This window comes from Chlorocebus sabaeus, chromosome 15, assembly GCF_047675955.1.
Source record: "Chlorocebus sabaeus isolate Y175 chromosome 15, mChlSab1.0.hap1, whole genome shotgun sequence".
In the NCBI taxonomy this organism is placed as follows: Eukaryota; Metazoa; Chordata; class Mammalia; order Primates; family Cercopithecidae; genus Chlorocebus; species Chlorocebus sabaeus.
The window spans coordinates 66,783,139-66,808,882 of record NC_132918.1 but is presented as its reverse complement, the minus strand read 5'-3'; the positions used below and the strand labels follow the sequence as shown (position 1 = coordinate 66,808,882).

The 25,744-nt window shown below is 36.8% G+C and overlaps 1 protein-coding gene across 1 annotated transcript in view; it reads left to right on the top strand.

Annotated features, from left to right (window-relative positions):
* The window catches only part of ZNF385D (zinc finger protein 385D), a 342,912-nt gene extending 317,168 nt beyond the window's left edge, over window positions 1-25,744 (top strand). The window contains exons 5-8 of the mRNA XM_008009275.3: window positions 9,585-9,818; window positions 21,153-21,331; window positions 22,725-22,826; window positions 25,377-25,744. Of these exons, the coding sequence (XP_008007466.2) occupies window positions 9,585-9,818; window positions 21,153-21,331; window positions 22,725-22,826; window positions 25,377-25,610 (749 nt within the window). The 3' untranslated portion in view covers window positions 25,611-25,744. The remainder of the gene's footprint in view (window positions 1-9,584; window positions 9,819-21,152; window positions 21,332-22,724; window positions 22,827-25,376) is intronic.

Sequence of the window (25,744 nt, the reverse complement as noted above, 5' to 3'; positions counted from 1 at the left end):
CCCATTCTGTAGGTTGCCTACTCACTCTGATGGTAGTTTCTTTTGCTGTGCAGAAGCTCTTTAGTTTAATGAGATCCCATTTGTCAATTTTGGCTTTTGCTGCCATTGCTTTTGGTGTTTTAGACATGAAGTCTTTGCCCATGCCTATGTCCTGAATGGTACTACCTAGGTTTTCCTCTAGGATTTTTATGGTATTAGGTCTAACATTTAAGTCTCTAATCCATCTTGAATTAATTTTCGTATAAGGAGTAAGGACAGGATCCAGTTTCAGCTTTCTACTTATGGCTAGCCAATTTTCCCAGCACCATTTATTAAATAGGGAATCCTTTCCCCATTTCTTGTTTCTCTCAGGTTTGTCAAAGATCAGATGGCTGTAGATGTGTGGTATTATTTCTGAGGACTCTGTTCTGTTCCATTGGTCTATATCTCTGTTTTGGTACCAGTACCATGCTGTTTTGGTTACTGTAGCCTTGTAGTATAGTTTGAAGTCAGGTAGCGTGATGCCTCCAGCTTTGTTCTTTTGACTTAGGATTGTCTTGGAGATGCGGGCTCTTTTTTGGTTCCATATGAACTTTAAAGCAGTTTTTTCCAATTCTGTGAAGAAGCCCATTGGTAGCTTGATGGGGATGGCATTGACTCTATAAATTACCTTGGGCAGTATGGCCATTTTCACGATATTGATTCTTCCTATCCATGAGCATGGTATGTTCTTCCATTTGTTTGTGTCCTCTTTGATTTCACTGAGCAGTGGTTTGTAGTTCTCCTTGAAGAGATCCTTTACATCCCTTGTAAGTTGGATTCCTAGGTATTTTATTCTCTTTGAAGCAATTGTGAATGGAAGTTCATTCCTGATTTGGCTCTCTGTTTGACTGTCACTGGTGTATAAGAATGCTTGTGATTTTTGCACATTAATTTTGTATCCTGAGACTTTGCTGAAGTTGCTTATCAGCTTAAGGAGATTTTGGGCTGAGACAATGGGGTTTTCTAAATATACAATCATGTCGTCTGCAAACAGGGACAATTTGACTTCTTCTTTTCCTAACTGAATCCCCTTGATTTCTTTCTCTTGCCTGATTGCCCTAGCCAGAACTTCCAACACTATGTTGAATAGGAGTGGTGAGAGAGGGCATCCCTGTCTTGTGCCAGTTTTCAAAGGGAATTTTTCCAGTTTTTGCCCATTCAGTATGATATTGGCTGTGGGTTTGTCATAAATAGCTCTTATTATTTTGAGGTACGTTCCATCAATACCGAATTTATTGAGCGTTTTTAGCATGAAGGGCTGTTGAATTTTGTCAAAAGCCTTTTCTGCATCTATTGAGATAATGATGTGGTTCTTGTCTTTGGTTCTGTTTATATGCTGGATTATGTTTATTGATTTGCAAATGTTGAACCAGCCTTGCATCCCAGGGATGAAGCCCACTTGATCATGGTGGATAAGCTTTTTCATGTGCTGCTGAATCCGGTTTGCCAGTATTTTATTGAGGATTTTTGCATCGATGTTCATCAGGGATATTGGTCTAAAATTCTCTTTTCTTGTTGTGTCTCTGCCAGGCTTTGGTATCAGGATGATGTTGGCCTCATAAAATGAGTTAGGGAGGATTCCCTCTTTTTCTATTGATTGGAATAGTTTCAGAAGGAATGGTACCAGCTCCTCCTTGTACCTCTGGTAGAATTCAGCTGTGAATCCATCTGGTCCTGGACTTTTTTTGGTTGGTAGGCTATTAATTATTGCCTCAATTTCAGAGCCTACTATTGGTCTATTCAGGGATTCAACTTCTTCCTGGTTTAGTCTTGGAAGAGTGTAAGTGTCCAGGAAATTATCCATTTCTTCTAGATTTTCCAGTTTATTTGCGTAGAGGTGTTTATAGTATTCTCTGATGGTAGTTTGTATTTCTGTGGGGTCGGTGGTGATATCCCCTTTATCATTTTTAATTGCGTCGATTTGATTCTTCTCTCTTTTCTTCTTTATTAGTCTTGCTAGTGGTCTGTCAATTTTGTTGATCTTTTCAAAAAACCAACTCCTGGATTCATTGATTTTTTGGAGGGTTTTTTGTGTCTCTATCTCCTTCAGTTCTGCTCTGATCTTAGTTATTTCTTGCCTTCTGCTAGCTTTCGAATGTGTTTGCTCTTGCTTCTCTAGTTCTTTTAATTGCGATGTTAGAGTGTCAATTTTAGATCTTTCCTGCTTTCTCTTGTGGGCATTTAGTGCTATAAATTTCCCTCTACACACTGCTTTAAATGTGTCCCAGAGATTCTGGTATGTTGTATCTTTGTTCTCATTGGTTTCAAAGAACATCTTTATTTCTGCCTTCATTTCGTTATGTACCCAGTAATCATTCAGGAGCAGGTTGTTCAGTTTCCATGTAGTTGAGCGGTTTTGATTGAGTTTCTTAGTCCTGAGTTCTAATTTGATTGCACTGTGGTCTGAGAGACAGTTTGTTATAATTTCTGTTCTTGTACATTTGCTGAGGAGTGCTTTACTTCCAATTACGTGGTCAATTTTGGAGTAAGTATGATGTGGTGCTGAGAAGAATGTATATTCTGTTGATTTGGGGTGGAGAGTTCTATAGATGTCTATTAGGTCTGTATTAGGTCTGCTTGCTGCAGAGATGAGTTCAATTCCTGGATATCCTTGTTAACTTTCTGTCTCGTTGATCTGTCTAATGTTGACAGTGGAGTGTTGAAGTCTCCCATTATTATTGTATGGGAGTCTAAGTCTCTTTGTAAGTCTCTAAGGACTTGCTTTATGAATCTGGGTGCTCCTGTATTGGGTGCATATATATTTAGGATAGTTATCTCTTCCTGTTGAATTGATCCCTTTACCATTATGTAATGGCCTTCTTTGTCTCTTTTGATCTTTGATGGTTTATAGTCTGTTTTATCAGAGACTAGTATTGCAACCCCCGCTTTTTTTTGTTCTCCATTTGCTTGGTAAATCTTCCTCCATCCCTTTATTTTGAGTCTATGTATGTCTCTGCGTGTGAGATGGGTCTCCTGAATACAGCAGACTGATGGGTCTTGACTCTTTATCCAGTTTGCCAGTCTGTGTATTTTAATTGGTGCATTTAGTCCATTTACATTTAAGGTTAAGATTGTTATGTGTGAACTTGATCCTGCCATGATGATATTAACTGGTTATTTTGCTCGTTAGTTGATGCAGTTTCTTCCTAGCCTTGATGGTCTTTACATTTTGGCATGTTTTTGCAATGGCTGGTACCGGTTGTTCCTTTCCATGTTTAGTGCTTCCTTCAGGGTCTCTTGTAAGGCAGACCTAGTGGTGACAAAATCTCTAAGCATTTGCTTATCTGTAAAGGATTTTATTTCTCCTTCACTTATGAAACTTAGTTTGGCTGGATATAAAATTCTGGGTTTAAAATTCTTTTCTTTAAGAATGTTGAATATTGGCCCCCACTCTCTTCTGGCTTGAAGAGTTTCTGCCGAGAGATCTGCTGTTAGTCTGATGGGCTTCCCTTTGTGGGTAACCCGATCTTTCTCTCTGGCTGCCCTTAAGATTTTTTCCTTCATTTCAACTTTGGCGAATCTGGCCATTATGTGTCTTGGAGTTGCTCTTCTCGAGGAGTATCTTTGTGGCATTCTCTGTATTTCCTGGATTTAATGTTGGCCTGCCCTACTAGGTTGGGGAAGTTCTCCTGGATGATATCCTGAAGAGTGTTTTCCAACTTGGTTCCATTTTCCCCCTCACTTTCAGGCACCCCAATCAGACGTAGATTTGGTCTTTTTACATAATCCCATACTTCTTGCAGGCTTTGTTCATTTCTTTTTCTTCTTTTTTCTTTTGGTTTCTCTTCTCGCTTCATTTCATTCATTTGATCCTCAATCGTTGACATTCTTTCTTCCAGTTGATCGAGACGGTTACTGAAGCTTGTGCATTTGTCACGTATTTCTCGTGCCATGGTTTTCATCTCTTTCATTTCGTTTGTGAGCTTCTCTGCATTAATTACTCTAGCCATCAATTCTTCCACTTTTTTTTTCAAGATTTTTAGTTTCTTTGCGCTGGGTACGTAATTCCTCCTTTAGCTCTGAGATATTTGATGGACTGAAGCCTTCTTCTCTCATCTCGTCAAAGTCATTCTCCGTCCAGCTTTGATCCGTTGCTGGCGATGAGCTGCGCTCCTTTGCCGGGGGAGATGCGCTCTTATTTTTTGAATTTCCAGCTTTTCAGCCCTGCTTTTTCCCCATCTTTGTGGTTTTATCTGCCTCTGGTCTTTGATGATGGTGATGTACTGATGGGGTTTTGGTGTAGGTGTCCTTCCTGTTTGATAGCTTTCCTTCTAACAGTCAGGATCCTCAGCTGTAGGTTGTAGCTGTAGGAGATTGCTTGAGGTCCACTCCAGACCCTGTTTGCCTGGGTATCAGCAGCAGAGGCTGCAGAAGATAGAATATTTCTGAACAGCGAGTGTACCTGTCTGATTCTTGCTTTGGAAGCTTCCTCTCAGGGGTGTACTCCACCCTGTGAAGTGTGGGGTGTCAGACTGCCCCTAGTGGGGGATGTCTCCCAGTTAGGCTACTCGGGGGTCAGGGACCCACTTGAGCAGGGAGTCTGTCCCTTCTCAGATCTCATCCTCCGTGTTGGGAGATCCACTGCTCTCTTCAAAGGTGTCAGACAGAGTCGTTTGCGTCTGCAGAGCTGCTGCGTTTGTTATTGTTTACTGTGCCCTGTCCCCAGAGGTGGAGTCTACAGAGACAGGCAGGTTTCCTTGAGCTGCTGTGAGCTCCACCCAGTTCCAGCTTCCCAGCAGCTTTGTTTACCTACTTAAGCCTCAGCAATGGCGGGCGCCCCTCCCCCAGCCTCGCTGCTGCCTTGCTGGTAGATCACAGACTGCTGTGCTAGCAATGAGGGAGGCTCCGTGGGTGTGGGACACTCCCGGCCAGGTGTGGGATATGATCTCCTGGTGTGCCTGTTTGCTTAAAGCGCAGTATTGGGGTGGGAGTTACCCGATTTTCCAGGTGTTGTGTGTCTCAGTTCCCCTGGCTAGGAAAAGGGATTCCCTTCCCCCTTGCGCTTTCCAGGTGAGGCAATGCCTCGCCCTGCTTCAGCTCTCGCTGGTGGGGCTGCAGCAGCTGACCAGCACCGATCGTCTGGCACTCCCCAGTGAGATGAACCCAGTACCTCAGTTGAAAATGCAGAAATCACCGGTCTTTTGTGTCGCTCGCGCTGGGAGTTGGAGACTGGAGCTGTTCCTATTCGGCCATCTTGCTCCGCCCGAATCCTAAAAAATTAAATTTTAAGCAATAAAAAATAAACAAAGAGCACGTGCAACTGAGCCAGACTGTGTTGAAATCATTGTTTTTGATTTGAAAATTTGAACTGTGTTCAAGTTTTCAAACACAGTTTGAAACTTGGTATGGTATGGAGATACCTCAGTTTTGTTGCTATGATGATAATAAAAATGTTGTGCCCCTCTTGTTTTTTTATGAGGATTGAATGAGTTAATACTTGTAAATATTTTAAAAGTGCTTCCACGATGATTAGCTATTATTGGTAATTTATTCATTGTTTTCTCTCAATATTTATTGAGTGCCCATTTCATGCCAAGGATAAGTGCAAGAATATAGCAATGAACAAAGCAGATTAAGAATTATTAAGTTTATAATAATAGTTATTATTTCAAGTCTTTATGGGATATCTCATAAACTATTTTGTCACTAAGTACATGATCTATATTTATTGGCCTTCTTATCCCAATGGCTTGGGATAGAACTTAGCACAAAATAGTTGCTTAATAAATGTTGATGGAATAAAGTTGAGTGCATGAGTAACTGCAGTTAAGATAATAAGCACTAGATTTCACATTGGGAGATACAATGTCAAGTCTTAGTTATTATCTCAGAGCACTATGTGACCTTGAGAAATTTCCTGAAACTTCTCTATCTAAAAATTAAGAAAACTGTGCTCTAAAGCCATGAAGGTTCTTTCTGACTATGATTCTACAAAATAACTTTAATGATGCACCATTTGTTGACTGGTTATAATTCTGTTTTTCTTAAAGTAATAAACTTTAATTTTAGAATAGTTTTAGGTTTGCAGAGAAGATACAAGAATATATCAGAAAGTTCCCATATACCCTGCATCTAGCTTCTCTTATTGTTAACATCTCACGTTAATATGGTACATTTGTCACAACTAATGAATCAATATTTATACATTAGTGTTAACTAAAGCCCATTCTTTATTTGATTTTCCAAGTTTTTACCTAATGTTCTTTTGCCCTAGAATCTCATTCAGGATCCCACATTACACTGAGTTCTCATATTTCCTTAGGTTCCTCTAGACTGTGATAGTTGCACACACTTTCCTCGTTTTGATAGTCTTGCTAATTTTGAGGAGTACTGGTCAGGAATTTGATAAATGTCCTTAAGTTTAGGTCTGTTTTCTGTTTTTCTCACGGTTAGACAGGGGTTATGAGCAGGAAGACCACAGAGGTAATTTTCATCACATCATGTCAAGGGTATATGCTGTTAACATTATCATTCATTTAAGATTCTATTTTAACGTGTGGATAATAATTATTTATAACTGGTAATTTAATGTACCATATTAAAGTAAACTTCTTTGCTATATGTAATTTTGTATGCATTATATAGAACAGTTGACTTTCTTTGAACAAGCCATATTGCTAAAATATATTTACCTTACTTTCTTGGTTTAAAAAACACCCCTTTATCACTGCTAAAACAAAGGTAAGTGAAAAATCCATGACTCCTTATAAATTAATAGTATTCCTATCTTTATGGAGTCAAGTTCTACATATTACGTTTAAGATAAAAATGTAATGTTATATTTCTTTCACACTAACTACATGCTTAGAAAATAACAGATTTATGGTTAGCTATGTGGTCAAAAGTATTCCACAAAGTAGATGCACCAGAAATTGAATGTTGATATTAATTCCCCTAAGCCTGTCTCATGCAAGGAACTTGCCTTAAGAAATGTTAATACTTCACTAAGCCCTAGGCATAGAGAATCTGATGTCTCTAATCTTCTGTTGTCTTTGGTATAAATGTACATTATTCTCTGTGGTCAGAGAAACACTAACGTAGATGTCACAGGAATTGAAAGATTCATGGTTTTGTTTATTCTATGCTTTTGTCAATAATTTGCACTATAAATAGGAAAGTTAGTTTAGGATTACTATGATCTATGCTATGTGCCATTTTCAGATTAAGACCAAATAAACAAGTCAATCCAGAGGAAAAGTTGTTAGAGCAGGGTAGTACTAGGGAAATTTTACCCTAGTAGATTTCAATGAAGTAAATACCCACAGTATCACACTAGCTTCAGTGTGTGGCCAAACTAAGTTTAAATATAATATCTGTATTTACGGTTATCACTCCTGATAGAGCTGATCCTAAGAACAATTTAGTGGTTTTAGCCCACTGCTCCTTGTGACCTTACTGTGGAGAATCACAGTCATGGCCAAGAGTATCATTCTTAACTTTCTTTCTTTTCTTTTTTTTTTTTTTTTTTTGCCTCAAAATCTAACTTTCTTGTTCCATGAAACACTTGGCTCTGGCTCACAATATACTACTTGTGTGTCCTTGGGACATTTTCTTAACTTCCGGAGTTTTCTCATTTTCTCAGCTCTGTACTGTGGAATTATTTTATAAATACATACAATTTATACAATATAAAAATGGAATTGTTTTATAAATATATACAATTATTTTAAGTATATAAAACACCTAGCAAATTAACTACTTGTTGTTTATTCACAGTTACATATACTCATGCTTTCAAATAATCATTTCTGGCATATAGGGGGCAATAAACAGCTATGGCACCATCTTAAAGTTGTTATGTTTTATTCCATCTCTAGGTTCTCAGAGATATTTTTTGGCGTCACTTCTTATTTTAATAATGCAACCTTAACAGGCAAATAAAAACTAATCAGGGAGTGGACGTTTCAGTGTGCAAGGGAATAAATGTATTCTAATGACATAACTTAGTGTTAGGGTAATTTTATTTATTTTTCTCTAGCCATGAGACACATATTTGCAGCATGATTTTGAAAACTTGGTTGGTGAATGTTCTTTATGACACTGAAAGAGACTTACTTGATGATCTTAGCAGGTAAATAAGTGATTGAAAGTGTGTGAAGTGTCAGGCAAAGAAAATAAGATCCAGATGAATTTTTTTATACAACAGCCCTTAAACAAGGATTCATTTCTCTTTTTATTGACTAGTGTTTCTGATGCCCTATTTAGAAAAGCAATAAAAAACCTCACCTATATTTTCACCCCGATGCCTGGAAGAAAGGGGATATCCCAGTTTACAGTCATTCTGTAGCTGCAGTCAACTCTTGATAGTAATGAACTAACAAGAAGTAAGTGTTTATGCAGACAACACTTAATTGCAGACAGACCATTGGTCCTTATATCCTTGCCAAGTCTCTTTATCATGAACTTTTCAACGTAGCATTAGATAGTGACCATAGCAGTATATGGAATGAGAGACAGTTTCAATAGCAGATGTAGCTGGAGAGGCAGCCTAGGAATATTTTGGAGAGGAAGTTAAGAACCAGCTGAGAGGCAAAAAAGTAGTATATGGGTAGATAGGATATGAGTGTAGAACTTATTTGCAATTTGTTATTGGGTATGGCAAACATTGCTAACATAACAGTGATTGGCATATTTGGAAGGGGAGCTGTGCATACCCAAATAAAGTTAAGACAGGGTAGTTTTACTTTAGAGATTGATCTCTCCAGATTTAGCATCAGACTTTAGAGCCAGAAGGGTTGTAGAGTGACAGTGCCTCAACATTTTCATGATCATTTAACTCTTAGAACAATGTGACAACAGCATGGTGTGGCCATCCTGTGAATTCCTTGTGAATAGTGGCTATTGATGTCTGAATATTTTTGCCACAAACTCCCTGTGTACAGCTTGGTACAGGGCATGTGTTTAATAGATACACTAGACTAGAATTCTTCTTCTTTTGATATTGATGATTTTTGTACCTTGGGTTGAATTGGAACTCTTTGTAAGTAGAGCAATGATTTTCTGAACTGTTGATCTGGTCAAAGCAACGATGGCATCAGGCCTCCAATTTCTCTTTTTCTTTTTCTTTTTGGATAAATATTGCAAAAGGATCTGTACCTGTTTTTTAATTAAAAAAGAAAGAATGAAAGAAAGAAGCGAAATAGACAAGTAGTAAAAAAATTCAAAGTATCTTAAAAGCATTTATCTTCTACTTTAATTGTTTAAAAATCTAGAAAAAGCCATTTAGAAATATGCATTGAGAGACTGCAATATATTATAAATATTGTTGTACTAAGGCTATGTGTTAACAAGAGAAATTTGTGGATGTTTACCCCATAGAATAGTTTAAACTTGTATTTATGTTGATGTTCAAGAATCATCTGAAAGTGTTATTTTAATACATGAAATTAAATATGGTCATCTGTGTAAATTTTTTTATGAGGTGATTGATGCATCCTTGACAAATAGCAATTGCTAGCTGCTCTTATCATTGTAAGCAGAATGCAATATTTGTGAGACATTTCTGAATAGGGAATGATAATATCACTGTTTTCCCCCCTTTTTTCTGTGTTTTTCGAATACAGATGGTACTGCAGGGACACCAGCAATATCAACGACGACAACTGTGGAAATCCGCAAAAGCAGTGTTATGACAACTGAGATCACCTCTAAAGTGGAAAAAAGCCCAACAACAGCCACTGGCAATAGCTCATGTCCTTCTACTGAGACCGAGGAAGAAAAGGCAAAACGGCTTCTTTACTGTTCGCTATGCAAGGTTGCTGTCAACTCCACCTCGCAGCTGGAGGCGCACAACAGTGGTGAGATGCAGCGATTTCTTTTTGTTTCAGCAGCTCTGCAATTATCTTCCTCTGAATAGATTAGATCTTTTGCAGCAGGGGACAAAGGGGTAGAGGAAAACTGGCAATTATTACATGGAAATCATTAACCATTAAAAAATAAAAATGACAAGCAAAGTGTCATTTATATAGGGACAAGAGGTGGTTTCCAGGGCTTGAAGGCCATGGGATGTGTGTGTGGGGGTGGGTGGGTGTGTGTGTTTTTAAACATTAGGAGATAAAATGAAATATAGTCCTAAAATATGTTTTGCATTTATACGATTTCTAGTTTATATATTTCCATGCATTTGCCTCTAAGTGACGTTTTCTAAAACTGTGCCCATAGTACTGTTGAAAAATGTGTAGTTGCATGACTCTAAGCACCTTTGGTTAAAACCCCTCTATTTTGATTTTTATAAAAAAAAAATGTTATTTGGGCTAAATCTATGGGACTGGACAATTAAACTTAAGAAAGTGTTTATTGTGTGCAGCCATTCAGATGTGATTTCTAAATGTACTCTTTTTATTTACTCTGTCCAACAACTTTGCAATAACTTAAAAATGTTATTCTTTTCAATTGTTTGAGGCTCAGAGAAGGCACAGAACATAACCAATTAAGTTACAGAACCATGATTTGAACCCAGATCTGTCTGACTTCAACACTAATTCCCATAGCAGGGAGGAAAATATTGGAATACTGACAAGCCAGGACAAAATGCTCTCCCAATATACTCATATATTTTGGTTCCATCTTGCTGCTCTGTATGTGTGTGTATATATATATATGCCCCCCCATCTGTGTACACACACACACACACACACACACACACACACACACTCTCAATCAACTATCAGCTTTTCTCTAAAGACTGGATTCATTGCCAAGATCAACTTTTCTCTAAAAGACTGGGTCCGTTGCCAGGACTCTGTCAGCAACTATAATAGAAGAAGAATCATTTGTGAATCATGCCCTGAGTTAATATTGCAGCTGTATGTTGAGTCATTGACCAGCCATTGTGCTGCGCTGGTAATATTCAAGTATTGACTTGAAGACTCTAAGGAGTAATAGCAGATGGAGAACAATTCCTTCAGCACATACCTTCCTCCTGCAAAAAACATTAGTTGTAGTAAGAGTTCAGGTACTAAGAAACACAGAAAGGTGCCTGGCCTTAAGGCAGAATCTATACCTTGCAGATTTTCCATGTGTTTATTCATGCAAATATGCTTCATCTTGAATGTAAGATATTTGGGAGAGTATAAACATCATTGGCATTCCATTTATTTCTCAAGAATCCTTGCCCATTCCACGTAGTGACTGAGAAACACATTCATTTTGAGGAGGTATCCATTTTGACAGATAAACACACCATGTCCTTTGAGACTAGAGTTTATTTATCAAGAATTTCGGCAGGGTGTGGTGGTTTACACCTGTAATCTCAACACTTTGGCAGCTGGGGTAGGAGCATCACTTGAGGCCAGGAATTTGAGACCAGCCTGGGCAACAAAAGGAGACCCCCATCTCCACAAAAAAATTACAAAAAAAAAAAAAAAAAATGTTAGCTGGGCATGATGGCATATGCCTGTAGTTGCAGCTGCTCAGCAGGCTGAGGTGAGAGGATCTCTTGAGCCTAGGAGGTTGAGGCTGTAATGAGCCATGATCGTGCCACTGCACTCCAGCTTGGCTGACAGTGAAACCCTGTCTCAAAAAAACAAACAAACAAATAAATAAATAAATAAATAGGGAGTTTTTCTTCTTGAATTCTTATTAGAAACATCTGATTAAGAAACAAAGAAGGAATTACTTGTCAAATTAGGGCAACATTTTTCCTATTCTGCTTCTAGGTCCTTATCTCTACTTTGTATGTCAAAATTACCCCAGAGCTTTAAAAATGTGTGTACCCAGGCGCTATGCCCAGGGATTCCGATTATTATATCCAAGTCATGGGAAACTGTAGTTTTTGGAGAAAAAATAAATAAAACTTCAGTGTTTTGCAGGCAGAGCTGAGAACTATTATAAGAATCTTATCCAAGAGTTTAAGGAGGTGAAATGTGACTATCACCGTTTACTTGAATTCCCTTGTAAGAGTGTTCTCTCTGAACCTTATGCCTACTCGGTGGACCACAGCTACTTGCCTTCTTTCTAAGCTGCTCCTCGAGTTTCCTTTTCCCTGTATTTTCGTTCCTGCATCAGAGATCTTTTTCTGTTCTGAAAAGAACCTACTCCAGAATCCCGGCCTAATGCTCATTTTAGAGCTCTACTTAGACTTGTACCAGCAAGCTGTGTCAGGTCTAATGGTAGCAAAGGAAGAAGAAAAGACACATAAATAGATGCTGTTTGACCCCCTTTGTCTACCATTTCTGATCTTCAGATTCAGCTTCTATTATTTGTAACTTGAACAGTGTTGGGAGGCTCACCACGTCTAGGATTTCCTCTAGATATAGATAAATGTGAATGCAATCTTACCTGCACTAAACAACTGCCACATGCATGCTGGCTCCGTCTATATCTTCTCCCTAGGGTGTGGTATGAGGAAATCCAGGGAACAAAATAAGGAAGAGAAAATCTAGAGATACCTGCTCTTCTGCCAGGAATACTAGCCACCAATGTAGGATTCATTGTATGATCATTGTGGTGTGTTTCAGCTTGGACTCCCTCAAAAGCAGATTTGGAGACATGGATGTGAGAGCAAATAGTTTCTTAGGGAGGCAAAGGAGGTTAAGGGAGTGGGTAAAAGAAAGAGGGAAAGAAAGGCAGCCCAAATGGAATGTGTGATGTAGCCAGTTACCAAGTTGGACCATTGGGACTGACCAAATGAAATGGTCAGACTTTCTGGGCTGCACTCTGTTTCACTGTGTTAAACATAAAAACTTCTATTAGTCATGAAAAATGGCAGAATTAAATTAATTCTGATTCTATTTCTTCATATTTATAATCACCGTGCTATCATTGTTAATTTATAATCTAATGTTTACATTTTTTTAAAAAAGATGTAATACCACAGGGCTTAAATGCATGAACTGTGCCCTTAGTGAGCTCAAAGTATTTGGAACTGTTATGAACTTACTAATGACACAAAAACTTGTTGCTGAATTTGTGTGTGTCTGGAGCTCATGTGGTGTCTGTTATAAGATAAGCAATAAAAATCTGTGAATTTAATGTACACTAAATCTTAATAGTAACCACATTAATTGTTTAAAATATAGACTAACAAAATATTTTTTAGGGATGATGTTATTTAGAGTTTCCAGATCATAGTGCTGGTAGAAAGTAGATTGCCTAGGCCGTTTAGTTCATTTAATGGTTGTTTTCTAAATTCTCTTTAAATATACCCCTCTATTGTCTGCATTCAGAGAAGACCGCAATCAATGCCCCACCTTTAGAACTCCACTGTCTCCTACACTTATCCCTGCCCCTCTAATAGTGCTTCAAAAACACTGCTCTGCTTTCTTTCAGAGCCAGATACGAGAAAGCTAGTGTTAAGATTGGATTGTATTTTCAGGGAACCAGGTTTGAAGGTCAATTCTGGTCTGAAACAGCCGGGCTGCAGGGTGGGAAAATGTTTTCCATGCATCCAAATAATTGTTCTAAGTGTTTTTCTTGTTTTTCCCCTTTAGAAACACATTATATACATAAAATAGGGTCTGTAGCATTAAGTATAGAAATGTGTATCTATGAGGGGAAGGCCAATGATCTTTCAAAACATGTTTTTCAATCTTAGAAAATGCATTCTGAATTCTAAACAAATGACCCCAGGCAAATTTTGGGAATGCGACTTCCATTAGGCACTGTCAGTGGTATAGGACAGCAGAATGGACTGAAGTGATAAGACTTAAATTTTGCCCCCAGATATGCAGAGAATATTTCTATAGACCTGGGCAAGCTAGTTGTCCTCTCTGGGCTTTTGTATATATATGTCTCTCTATCTCTCTTTCTCTTTCTCTGTTGCTAATGGAGTTAAGAAGCCATATTGGCATTTTTATGGATCAAATATTATGTCATGATTATTAGTATGACCACAGCTGCTGCTGGCATTATTTGGAGATCAATTATGTTCTTTCATTTGCTTTCTCTTTGTATTTTTCACTAGTGTGTAATCGTTTGGAGTTGTAATTAATTGATATGCATTCTGTAAGATTGGAAAACAGGATTTGAACAGAGGCATTCCTACTTTGATTTTTTTTTTTTAATTTGGAAAGGGAAGTACCTCTTTTGAGCTAACTAGTGGTGTTTACAACACAGTCTAAGAATTTTTTAAACACCTTAAGAGGACATAGTCTTTTAAAGAGATTTGGAAGCCCTTCCCTGGACTTGTATGCTACAGATACAAATATTACAAAAGATGTTTTTCTTTTTCTTTAAAAAAATTTCTCCCCACAAAAAAAAATTCCCCCAAATATCCTAGTAGGTAGTGCTTTGCTTAGCTAATTTTGATGGTTTTCTCTGTATAATTTGAAAGAAAAAAGAAGAAAACCTTTGAGTTAAAGCTCATTACTAATTTGGGCAGATTTTTCTGGTAATGACTTGAAGTAGTAACATTGGATAATTTTTGCTAAACACATTCTAGTTTTTGTTTTATATCTCTAGACAGAGCTTATTCTATCCCCTTACCAAGTTTCAATATGAAGAAAAGACAGTTATCAAATGACAGACTTTACTAAATTTTAAAATGCTTAGAGAGTTCTAAACTTTTGCCTTAACGAAAGCAACAATGTAAAAAAGGATGAGAAGATTGATTAAAATTTATTGAGCAGATCGAAGTGTCAAGAATAATCCTTAAAACAATAAATGCATTTAATACAACATTTCAATAAAGCAGATAATTTCCTTTTTAAAAATAAATGAGGACATTGAAGCACAAAGAAACCTAAGCTCACACAGCTAATGGAGGCAAAATCTGTCCCACACAATTCTAGAGCCTGAGCTCATAACTTTCTTTTTACAAATGAAAAAAAATAGTTGTATTTGTTTATCAATCTGTATTGATGTCTAATACCCCAGTTAATTTTCCTTGACTATCTACTATGAGAAAGACCTAGTTATTGTCTTCAAGAAGTCCATGTCTAATTGTGACTCTGTATTCAGAAGTGTTTCATGTGAAAAGCTCATTTAAGCCATTCAGCTGTGGTCAGTGTTCATGACCTTATTGCTATTAAGGCCCAAAGATTGTTTGCCGCTTCTATTCAACATCTTCTAGGGTAATGATAAGGCTTCCCTTTAATTGAAAATAAAGATAGAGACTAATCTATCACAATTCTTCTGTTGTAAATTCTTTAAACTTTCTACAAATGATTAAGAAAACAGCCTCTTAACTCCCTGTGCTCCACACGGCCATACAGGGCGTATTTGAATATTAGAGTTGTACTATCTAAAATGACAGCCACTAGCCTCAGGTGGCTATTTAAATTGAAATTCATTGCCAGTCCCATTTCTCTGTTGCGGTGCCCTCATCTCAAGTGGTTAAGAGCTACACATGGCTAATGGCTACCATATTAGCCATATATTTGTATAGATATAGAATCTTTTTATCGTCACAGAAGTTTCTATGTACTAGAGCTATAATTCATAAATAATATGTTTGGGGGATTGTGATAGTAAATGATTTGAGGTATATTACCTAATAAAACAATTTTTACATCACCGTGAGCATTTAGGGTTTACTAATTTCACATCTGGTGACTTCTCACTGATTAACAACCAGAATGAGTGACTTCAGAAATGTGTCAAGATGCATTTTCTGGCTGTGTTGTTTTATATGACTATTCTTGTTAAATGAGGTTTCATGTGCAAAACAGTGAAATGTTCAACCTGTGTCATTTTTCCCATCTATGCCTCATATAAAATCACCAATATTTAAAACATTTCTGAAAGTATACATGTGAAAATGTGTTACTACTGAGGACTTGGAGCTTAAAGTTGATAGGTGGGCAGGCTTTTGCTTTTTACTTTATGTACTTCTGTGCTCTTTGAATTTTCTGCCAAGAACATCTGTTGCTTTCATTAACAAAATAAAAAATGAATAAAACTGGTTTACACAAAAAGCAAACAAAAGCACTGCTTTTATGAATAAGACAGCATTATGTTGCATTTATACTATGGAAGTGTGATTAATTTGTCCATTTACTAATCATTGCATGTTAATAAGTTTAAGACCTTTCGCTAGGCTTTCTTCAGGGAATGGATATAGAAGCAATGTGATGTTTTCCATGGCCTTAAGGAAGGGCTTCGTTTTTAAGCAGAAGAAATGGGTGCATATAAAGATTTTTCAGTGTGTGTCTGGAGAAGCATGGGAGAGACTTAGTGTTTTCTCTAGTCACACTTTCAGGGCGTTATGGATAAAGAAAGCTTTTTGGATGTCAATGATATTTCTCTTCACAGGCTGGAATTTCAAGGCTTGCTGCTATATTGATTTTGCACATTTGTCTCCACTATCAGATAAGCCATGTGTTCTGCCCGTTGGGTCCCTCAGCCTGCAGAGCCCTTCCCTGGGTTTCCTTTGGTCACAGGGTCCATTGTGTGGCTTGTCTCCTACCCTATAATGACTTCAGAGCTTTCCCTCCAGGGCCATTTCTGGAAAAAAGCATGTTTATTTTTTTCTCTGTTTTAGACTTCTTGTTTTCTTTGTCTCTATTTTCACCTTTGCAAATTGGACTTTGGATGTATTGCTGGTAAATCAGCAAATTACTTTCAACCGTGGAACTAATAGAAATGATAGAATTTTTTTTTTTTTCTAATTTGGGGCAATATTTGGTCACCTGATACCTAGATGCCATTCCAGGTGCTTAATGTTTTTTCATATTCTAATAATGTAAACCAAAGCTTTCTTCTCTAGGAAAAAATTAACATGGAAAATCCATACTATATAGGAGGTCAACATAATAAAAGGTTAACTTGATATTTAGAGATGTAAAAAGAACACATGGAGGCGTTTGATGCTAATTACACATTCCAGGTATGTAGATTTGAGAGCACTTTCCTTCCTTAGGACACACCAGAGTCATAATGCTATTATACCAAATGTCATAAATAAACACCTTAGCCAAACAAAACAAAACAAAACAAAAAAAACAACCAAAAAAAACCACCTTTGCATTTTGCTGTTTGTGTGGAGACTGACCACTTTACTGCCTATTTATAAGCTGAATCATTGAGCTTATCAATATGATGGTAACTAAATTATTGCTGGCTATTGTATGAGTTTGTTAAAAATCTAGTCAAATGCTATTAAATAGTATTTAATGGGCCTTCTGAAAAACTAAACTTAAAGGTATTCAAATTTATTTTAGAGAGGGGCAAAATTTTTAGACTATGCCAATGATTTCCCTATAAAGTAAACTCCTCTGAAACTTTCTTTGTAATTTTTAGAAAATAATTTGGCAGTTTGAATCGAGAGACTTAAAAATAGTTATATTCTTTGTCCCTATAATACCACTTATGAAAAGCTATCCCAAAGAAACAATCAAAAATGTGATAAAAGATTTAATGAGTAGGATGCTCATTACAACATAATTATATAGGGAAATAAAAGGAAATAATACAAATGTCTAATATTAGATAATGGTTAAATATATCATCTCTGTGTATTACAAGTCTATGCTGTCATTAAAAATCATGTGCGTTTCTAAAAGTATATATATAATTTCACAGGAGTTTAATGCAAAGCCACTGTAGCTAACTTATCCCAACTTTTTAAAATGCACATGTATAAATAGAATATAAAAGACTGGTACATGATAACTATTATTAATATTTTGATATACCTCTAGTTGGTGGAATTAGGGGCTTTTTTCCTTAATTTGTTTTTTAAATTTTTCTTATGACCTAATAAATTATTTCTAATGTGTGACTTATTTAATTTTTTAGTCATTTGCCAGTTTTCCTGTTTACCTATCTTTCCTTTATGCCAGTACCAAACTTGAAAGTCAGCTAAAATGAGGAATTATGAGAATGATGGGAAACAAAAGGGAAGGCTAGTCCCTTGCCCCCATATTAACTTGATTTTTACAGATAAAAGCATAATATGCATCTTTCCCCCAAATACTCCAAAATAAACAATTAAGCAGAAAGCCATATATATATATCTGTATATGATTTCTTGGAGCCTTATGCTGTGCTGAATTTAGTCTGTCGTTGGAGTATGATTTCACCTTTCAGAAATCATGAAGCTTCAAGTGAAGGTATTCGTCAGTGCCAGCCTTTTAGAAGTGGTAAGGGAAAAACAGTCCACTTAGCTCCTTGTAGAGTCTCTCCTCAGAGGAAAGAGCATGGTACAGAAGTAGACTTGTGACTGCCTAGCTGGGCCATCACAAAAGAAGGGACAGCCTTGCAAGATGTTTACATGATGTTGAAGCCAGAGGAGACCACCAGCCACACAGCACCACATCCTTGCAAAGTGTCACCGTTTGTGGCGCTCTGCTCAGTAAAAAGAGCATTATGAGAAAAAGCAGGGGGTGGGGGCGGGGATGGACGGAGAATTGTAGACTCAAATTCCAAGTTTAGAAAAGACAGTATTAACAAAATTGAAAATTAAAGATTTGTGTGTAACTGAATTCGGGTGGCTTAGAAATTGTTAGTGGATTTCTAAGGAACTTAGCTAGAAATTTACTTTCTTCCTGCCAAGGACATCCAGTAATGCTTCTTTGTGACCACAAGCTAGTAACTTAGTCTTTCTGAGTCTCAATTTATTATCTCCTAAATGGGGATAATAATAGCACTTAACTCATAGGATAGCTGTGAGTAGGTAAAAAATTTAGCACAGTATCTGAAAGGTATTACAGATTTAATACAAAGGGGTTCTTCTAATATTAATTATGTTTATATTATTGCATATTTTATCTCATAAATGTAAATGCTTCACAATTAAGAATACATTTTACTAAATTTTAGCTGTATTTTGCTACCCTTACTGCCTACTGACGCTTTAAGATCTTATAAAACTAATAGTTATTCAATTATGACTGACAGTGTTACTAAATGTATGAGGTTACACTGTATAACAGTTCTACTCCATTTAATGGTGAATAGTAACCCTAGAGTCAAAGCTACTAGCTGAAGTTCCCTTCCCCAATGTTGCCACATTTTTAATCATATGTATACCTGTGTGTGTGTGCATGTGCATGTGTGTGTAAGTGTATGTTTATAACGTATGGGTATATTTAAGTGTCCTATCTTTTCTAGCTTCTATGAAGTGACTATACTTAAATAATAATTCTAACAACCCAATGACTCTGAAAAGATGGGTGTTTCTAAAATGTTCACATATGTCCCATTTCTATTCTTCCTCTAGAAACATGACATAGATGGGTCTTAGCTTGCCAAAGATATTCTGAGAAGCACCATATTTTCTGAATCTTTGCCTGCTATTGCTGAGCCATACTATTGGGGCCAAATCTCTTAAATTTTCCATTATCTCCTGAACACTTAATACTCAATGCTGAGATAAGTCACCTATGCCTGGCTTTTTTCCTTCCCAATCAACATAAGTGACTTAAATATTATTGAATAAGTTAAAATAGTATTTGGACCCATTCAGCTTACCACCTATGGAACACCAGCTACCAATCACAGACGATATTAACCAAAAGTGAATCTGGAACGCCTCAAGAAAATCAGGATGACAGTCAATCTCCTACTAACTTCTTAGCCATTCCTAAACTAAACTAGCCCTGCTAATGTTTCTCAGTGTCGCTGAAGAAGCTGCATAGAAAAAAAAAAAAAAAAAAAAAAAGGTATAAAATCGTCTGTTCGGATAAAGAAGTTTTCATAATCATCTACATATTTTGTTTCTTGCTCCCTAGGACTTCTTTTTTTCTTTGCCCTCCTCCCACTTATGTCATCTTCAGCTCCCACTTATGTCATTTGCAGCTGCAGTGGAAAGCATTTGTGCTCACTATATTGCAAAGGAGGTGACCGAAAATAAGCTGCTGTGAAGCATCACAGTCATTACATGGGAGCAGTTCTCTGGCTCCACATTTCAATTCCTCCAATCTTCCTGCGAGAGATTGACTTTTTCCTTTCTCTAATGTGTTGAAATATGAACATTTTAATAAGAATGGATAAGAATATGGATATTTAAAATAGGCCATCTAGGTTGTAAGAATGACTACTTTTTATATTGGACTCAGTAAAAAGTAATCATTTTGAAGAGGAAAACATGTGGCTAGAAACCTGTTTAATTTATTTATTGTCCCTTACTTAATATAATGTCATCTGCAGTGACCTCGAGTGTCCTTCACAACATGTTTTCCTCATTAATACTTAGTGTCTGGGAAGCTGCCCTGTAACTCAGAAGTTAAGAATCATTTCTTTAATGGTTGCAGAATGTACAGTCTAATACATACAAGTAGTCAGGAAACTACTACCAAATATTTCTAAAATCAGAATGGCAGAAAGAACACAAATGATTATAAAAGAAAATGTCACAGAAGAAACACATGACCAAGTGAAAAAAAAAAGAAGAATACTTATCAACTCTAAGAAAAAAGAAATTTTGAGCAAAATTTTGAGAGAAAACTGCTATTATGAACAGTATGTAACTACAGTGATCTCAAGAAAACAAAACACAAATGTTGTTAACGGTTGACAATTAGAGCTACATGAATGATGTGTGAAGGCCTGAAGATGTTATTTGTTTATTAAAAAGAAGCAGTTATCCATCGTGTAGTATATGCTTGGGTTGCGAGTTCATCCCTCATCTTCTTGGTCATTTGTTTATATAACCCACCAGTGTGGGCTTTACTATTCTAAAATGGATTTGTTTTTCAGAGTCATTAAGATCTTTATACTATTACTCTCTCTCTCTGAACCTAAAATACATAGCCAAGAAAGCTTGTTTGCATTCTGTTTAGAAAGTGGGTATTTAATTAGTGCCACTTCTATAAACACACCATGTTTAAACTGATTACTCTTGTTACACATCACCTCCAGCTATACCTTTAGCAACTAAATGACTCTTCCTCGTCAGGTATCATTTATGTCTTGTTAGTATCAAGAGGAAATGAAATGAAGTCACACCCATTTAATTTCCCCTCAGGACTCTAAAGTTTCGTTACTATACTAATGGCACTTGTTTGTAATGTGGAGCATTAGAAAAAATGAATAATTTAATAACATTATGTAAAGTGATGAAGGCACATTGTTAGAGTCTGCTGTATCATGTATATATATCTGCCCATAATGCCAGGAAAAGCTGCACTAAAATGAGGCATCAAATTTTGTTATTGTACTGTTTCTTAAAGGTATATACTAGCTAAGATTTTTTTTCCTCCCACCCTTCTTTTCTCCCCCCTTTCCTTCCTTCCTTTCAATATTCCTGACAGGTACTAAGCACAAAACCATGCTGGAAGCCCGGAATGGAAGTGGCACTATCAAAGCCTTTCCTAGGGCAGGAGTGAAAGGCAAAGGACCTGTTAATAAAGGAAATACAGGCCTCCAAAATAAAACATTTCACTGTGAAATCTGTGATGTGCACGTCAACTCGGAAACACAACTTAAACAGGTAAGCAGCAAGTATTCTAGGAGTGAAAACCAACAAGGGACAGCCTTATAAGCAGAATATGTGTGCTTCCTTCATTTTTATTTCCGTCTTTCTGTCCCATCCACCCATCTATTCATCCATCCCTCCATCTGCCCATCTGTTAACCCACTTATCTTACCTTCACTGTTCTGATTTATTTATGCTTATTTTAGTTGCTTGAGGGAATACTAAAATGTAATAGATTCTAGAGCCTTTCAGAAATTGTTGGCAGTGAGTTTTTACTATTCTTGTATATGAAGAGTGGGTGGAGAAGGGATATCAGATCTTTTCTCTACCAGATTTTCCACTCAAAAGTGTTGATTTTCTTTAAAGGTCAATTTGCAGTATTCCATTTTTATTTGTTTAGATATTTACATGCTGCAACTAATTTTATACTGAGCTATTATTTTATTTTATGTGTTTTATTATATGGTGGTGTACTGTATGTTTAGATCTTGCAGCCACCTGCAAAAGGGATGACTAATCATGTTGTATTCATTTTTACTATGAATAGCCTTCCAAAGCGATCATTTATACATTGCCAACTGAAGGTCCAGCCCTCATGTTGTGTTTTGTTTTATACATACGTACAATATTTTACTGATTTTATGCACCTTAGTTATTTATCTTTAGAATTTAAGGGTTTGACATTTGACTGTACAAATGTGACGATAAACATTAGTATGGAAATAAATTCATTCGTTCCTGGGCATCTTTGTTTATTTGCATGTAAAATTCCTTTAGACATTCCTTTCCTTTGTAAATGCTTTTAAAAAAAAGAAAAAGAAGAAAGAAAAAGAGATGTGTGCACTGATAAGAAGAAAAGCTAGGAAATAAAAAAAAGACACTACTATTTGTTTAAAAATATACTAAAATAGGCCGGGCACAGTCGCTCACGCCTGTACTCCCAGCACTTTGGGAGGCTGAGGCAGGTGGATCAAGAGGTTAAGAGTTCAAGACCAGCCTTGCCAAGATGGTGAAACCCCATCTCTACTAAAAATGCAAAGAATTAGCCGTGCATGATGGTGGGCACCTGTAATCTCAGCTACTTGGGAGGCTGAGGCAGAGAATTGCTTGAACCCGGGAGGCGGAAGTTGCAGTGAGCTGAGATCGTGCAGCTGCACTCCAGCCTGGATGGCAGAGCGAGATTCTGTCTCAAAAAAACTATATATACACACACATATATATGGATAGCATAAAATATATATATCCTCAAGGCATCAGAATCTCAGGACAAAAGTGCATGATCTTTTATTTTTGTCTCTCTGAAACTTGCATGAAATAATGAATACCTTTCCCCAGGTTAAAGCAATATTTGTGACAGGTTTTTGGAGATGACTTTTTTAAAGCTGTCATTTTAAATTACTTTTAATAGCACATTAGCAGTAGAAGGCACAAAGACAGAGCTGCTGGGAAGCCCCCGAAACCTAAATACAGTCCTTACAACAAACTACAGAAGACAGCACATCCACTGGGGGTGAGTGTCATTTGGCAAGAGTCCAGCCTTTATTCCCGAATGGAATTATTGGTTTCTTGATTTGTTCTGGCACTTTGCCACCTTTAACCACAGCCCAGTACCTTTTACCTTTTTGAGTTGAGCTCAGGTTTATCATAGATCATAGGGAAAAGAGAAAAACCAAACTCTTTTGAGTCAAGTTAGTAATCCCATGAAATCTGGTCTTGATATAAGTTAGTACTGTTGGAAAGAAGGTCAGGAAGAAACAAATTCATGTATATCTTTTTTTAATATGTTTAAGAGACAAAGTATTGGTATTGTTGGTATCCTCAACAATTTTGGATTTGGAATAACAGTTTCAAAGTGTAGCTTGTTTTATTTAATTATTCATTCAAGGACATTCCATAAAACCCAGGAAATACTTTGTAGGTATTTCCTCTCCCATGACTGCAAATAAGCTTTTTATATTAGTAAGTATACTATGATAATGTCCTGACCTGGATATTTTGGTAGGACTTTAGAGAAAACCTGTGTGAAACATCTTGACATTGTAGATGAATATTGATGAACATGTATATTATTTTGTTTTGTTAGTTTGTTTCTGATTGAAGTGACCGTAGCTTTCATCGGAGAGACTCAGAGCTCAATGAAAAGTTAAAAACAACTGATCTATAATATAAGTTAAATCCTGCATTTTGAAACATTTATTCAAAATACATCTTATTACTATTTGATGCTATTATATGCTGCTGACACATGAAAACAAAACTAAAGGAAAACTGCGATTATCTATTATGAGACCCCAGTACAAGGTGTCCTGTTAGTTTAGTAGCATTGCCCATTTTTGTTCAAATGAAGTTATTTTAATTTTGTATCCTGAAACTTTACTGAAGTTGTTTATGAGCTTAAGGATCTTTTGGGCCAAGACTATAGATTTTTCTAGATATAGGATCATTTTGTCTGCAAACAGGGATAGTTTGACTTCCTCTCTTCCTATCTGAATGCTGTTTATGTTCTTCTCTCGCCCGAGTGTCCTGGCCAGGGCTTGCCATACTGTGTTGAATAGGAGTGGTGAGAGAGGACACCTTGTCTTGTGCCAATTTTCAAGGGTAATGCTTCCAGCTTTTGCCCGTACAGTATGATGTTGGCTGTGGGTTTGTCATACATGGCTCTTATTATTTTGAGATATGTTCCTTCAGTACCTAGTTTATTGAGAGTTTTATCATGAAGGGGTGTTGAATTGTATTGAAAGCCTTTTCTGCAGCCATTGAGATAATCATGTGTTTTTGTCTTTAGTTCTGTTTACATGATGAATCACATTTATTGATTTGCATGTGTTGAACCAACCTCTCATCCCAGAGAAGAAGCCTAATTGATCGTGGTGGATAAGCTTTTTGATGTGCTGCTAGATTTGGTTTGCCAGTATTTTGTCGAGTTTTGCATCGACGTTCATCAAGGATATTGGTCTGAAGTTTTCTTTTTTGTTGTGTCTCTGCCAGGTTTTGGTATCAGGATGATGCTGGCCTCATAGAATGAGTTAGGGAGAAGTTCCTTCTCAATTTGGGGGGATGAAATAATCTGTACAACAAGCCATGACACAAGTTTACCTATATAACAAACCTGTATATGTACCCTTGAACTTAAAATAAAAGTTTAAAAAAGTGAAGTTACTTTACTTTTCTGTAAAGACACAATTTTAGCTGGATTGGGAGGTGAAGAATTCTAAACAGTGCCTCAGCACCACTAGTCATAACCCTGAAATATATCTCTGTCCAGCATAGATGTAGCTTTTGACAATCAAGTGAATGGTTCTTAAATAAACAGAGTAGTCAGAATTGTGTTGCTATTAGTATATAAACCCTTCTTCTTCACTATCACTATGTTACTGACTCCACAAATGGGAACATTCTCTCAGTGAGAACAGGTATTTTACTGATGTCACTAGCCAGAGAATGAACTGGCTTTGTAGAGAAGGATTGAGAAAATGTGGTTACCATTTGCACAAAGAAAAAGTGGAACGTGTCAAAATTTAGTGGAGAAAAGGAATTTTTGGTTGTTTTTAAAATTTCTCTATTGAAAGTGGAATTTTATTGTTTTTATTTATTTTGGATAGTGCTTCATACAATTGGAAACAACATTCTCTGTGTAACCCAGGTTACACACTTGGATAGTCGAATGGCATTCGACAGCATTAAAAATCTCTTTAGAAATGTATGCTCTGTAATAGTTAATGTATGTGTAAAGGGTGATACAAATATTCTATATTTTCTCATGATGAATACTTTCCTCTGAAAGCATAATGCTCAACAAACATAAAATAAAATAAGGTTGCTGAGTACTTTTCTGGAGGACTTTTCAAGCATTCCTGGTTGGCCATTTTCAGGTATCTTCCAACTCTTCCAAAACGAAAATGTTCTATACTTCCCATTTTCTTTGTTGTCAGTTCACAAGTGTAAAGCTTTTTTCTTTATAGTTGTTTACTGCTATATTTTAAAAGCTCCCTACCATTTTGGGTTTTAAGTACAAATTCCAAAGCTGTTGTTCTTTTACAATACTTTTTCTCCCTTGCAGGTAAAATTAGTATTTTCAAAAGAACCTTCAAAGCCATTGGCGCCACGAATTCTACCAAATCCTCTAGCAGCTGCAGCAGCTGCAGCAGCAGTGGCAGTGAGTTCCCCCTTCAGTCTTCGAACTGCTCCAGCAGCAACACTGTTCCAGACTTCTGCGCTTCCTCCAGCACTCCTGCGGCCAGCTCCTGGACCCATTCGGACCGCCCACACTCCTGTGCTGTTTGCTCCTTACTAAATTCCAAATAGGAGTAATTGTACTGCAATAATTTTTCAAAAAACAAAAAACAAAACAAACAAAGAGAACTATGCAGTGTTTATTTATAGTTTAAAGTATATCTGAAGAGCCAGGACTTTTGATAGTGAATTGAA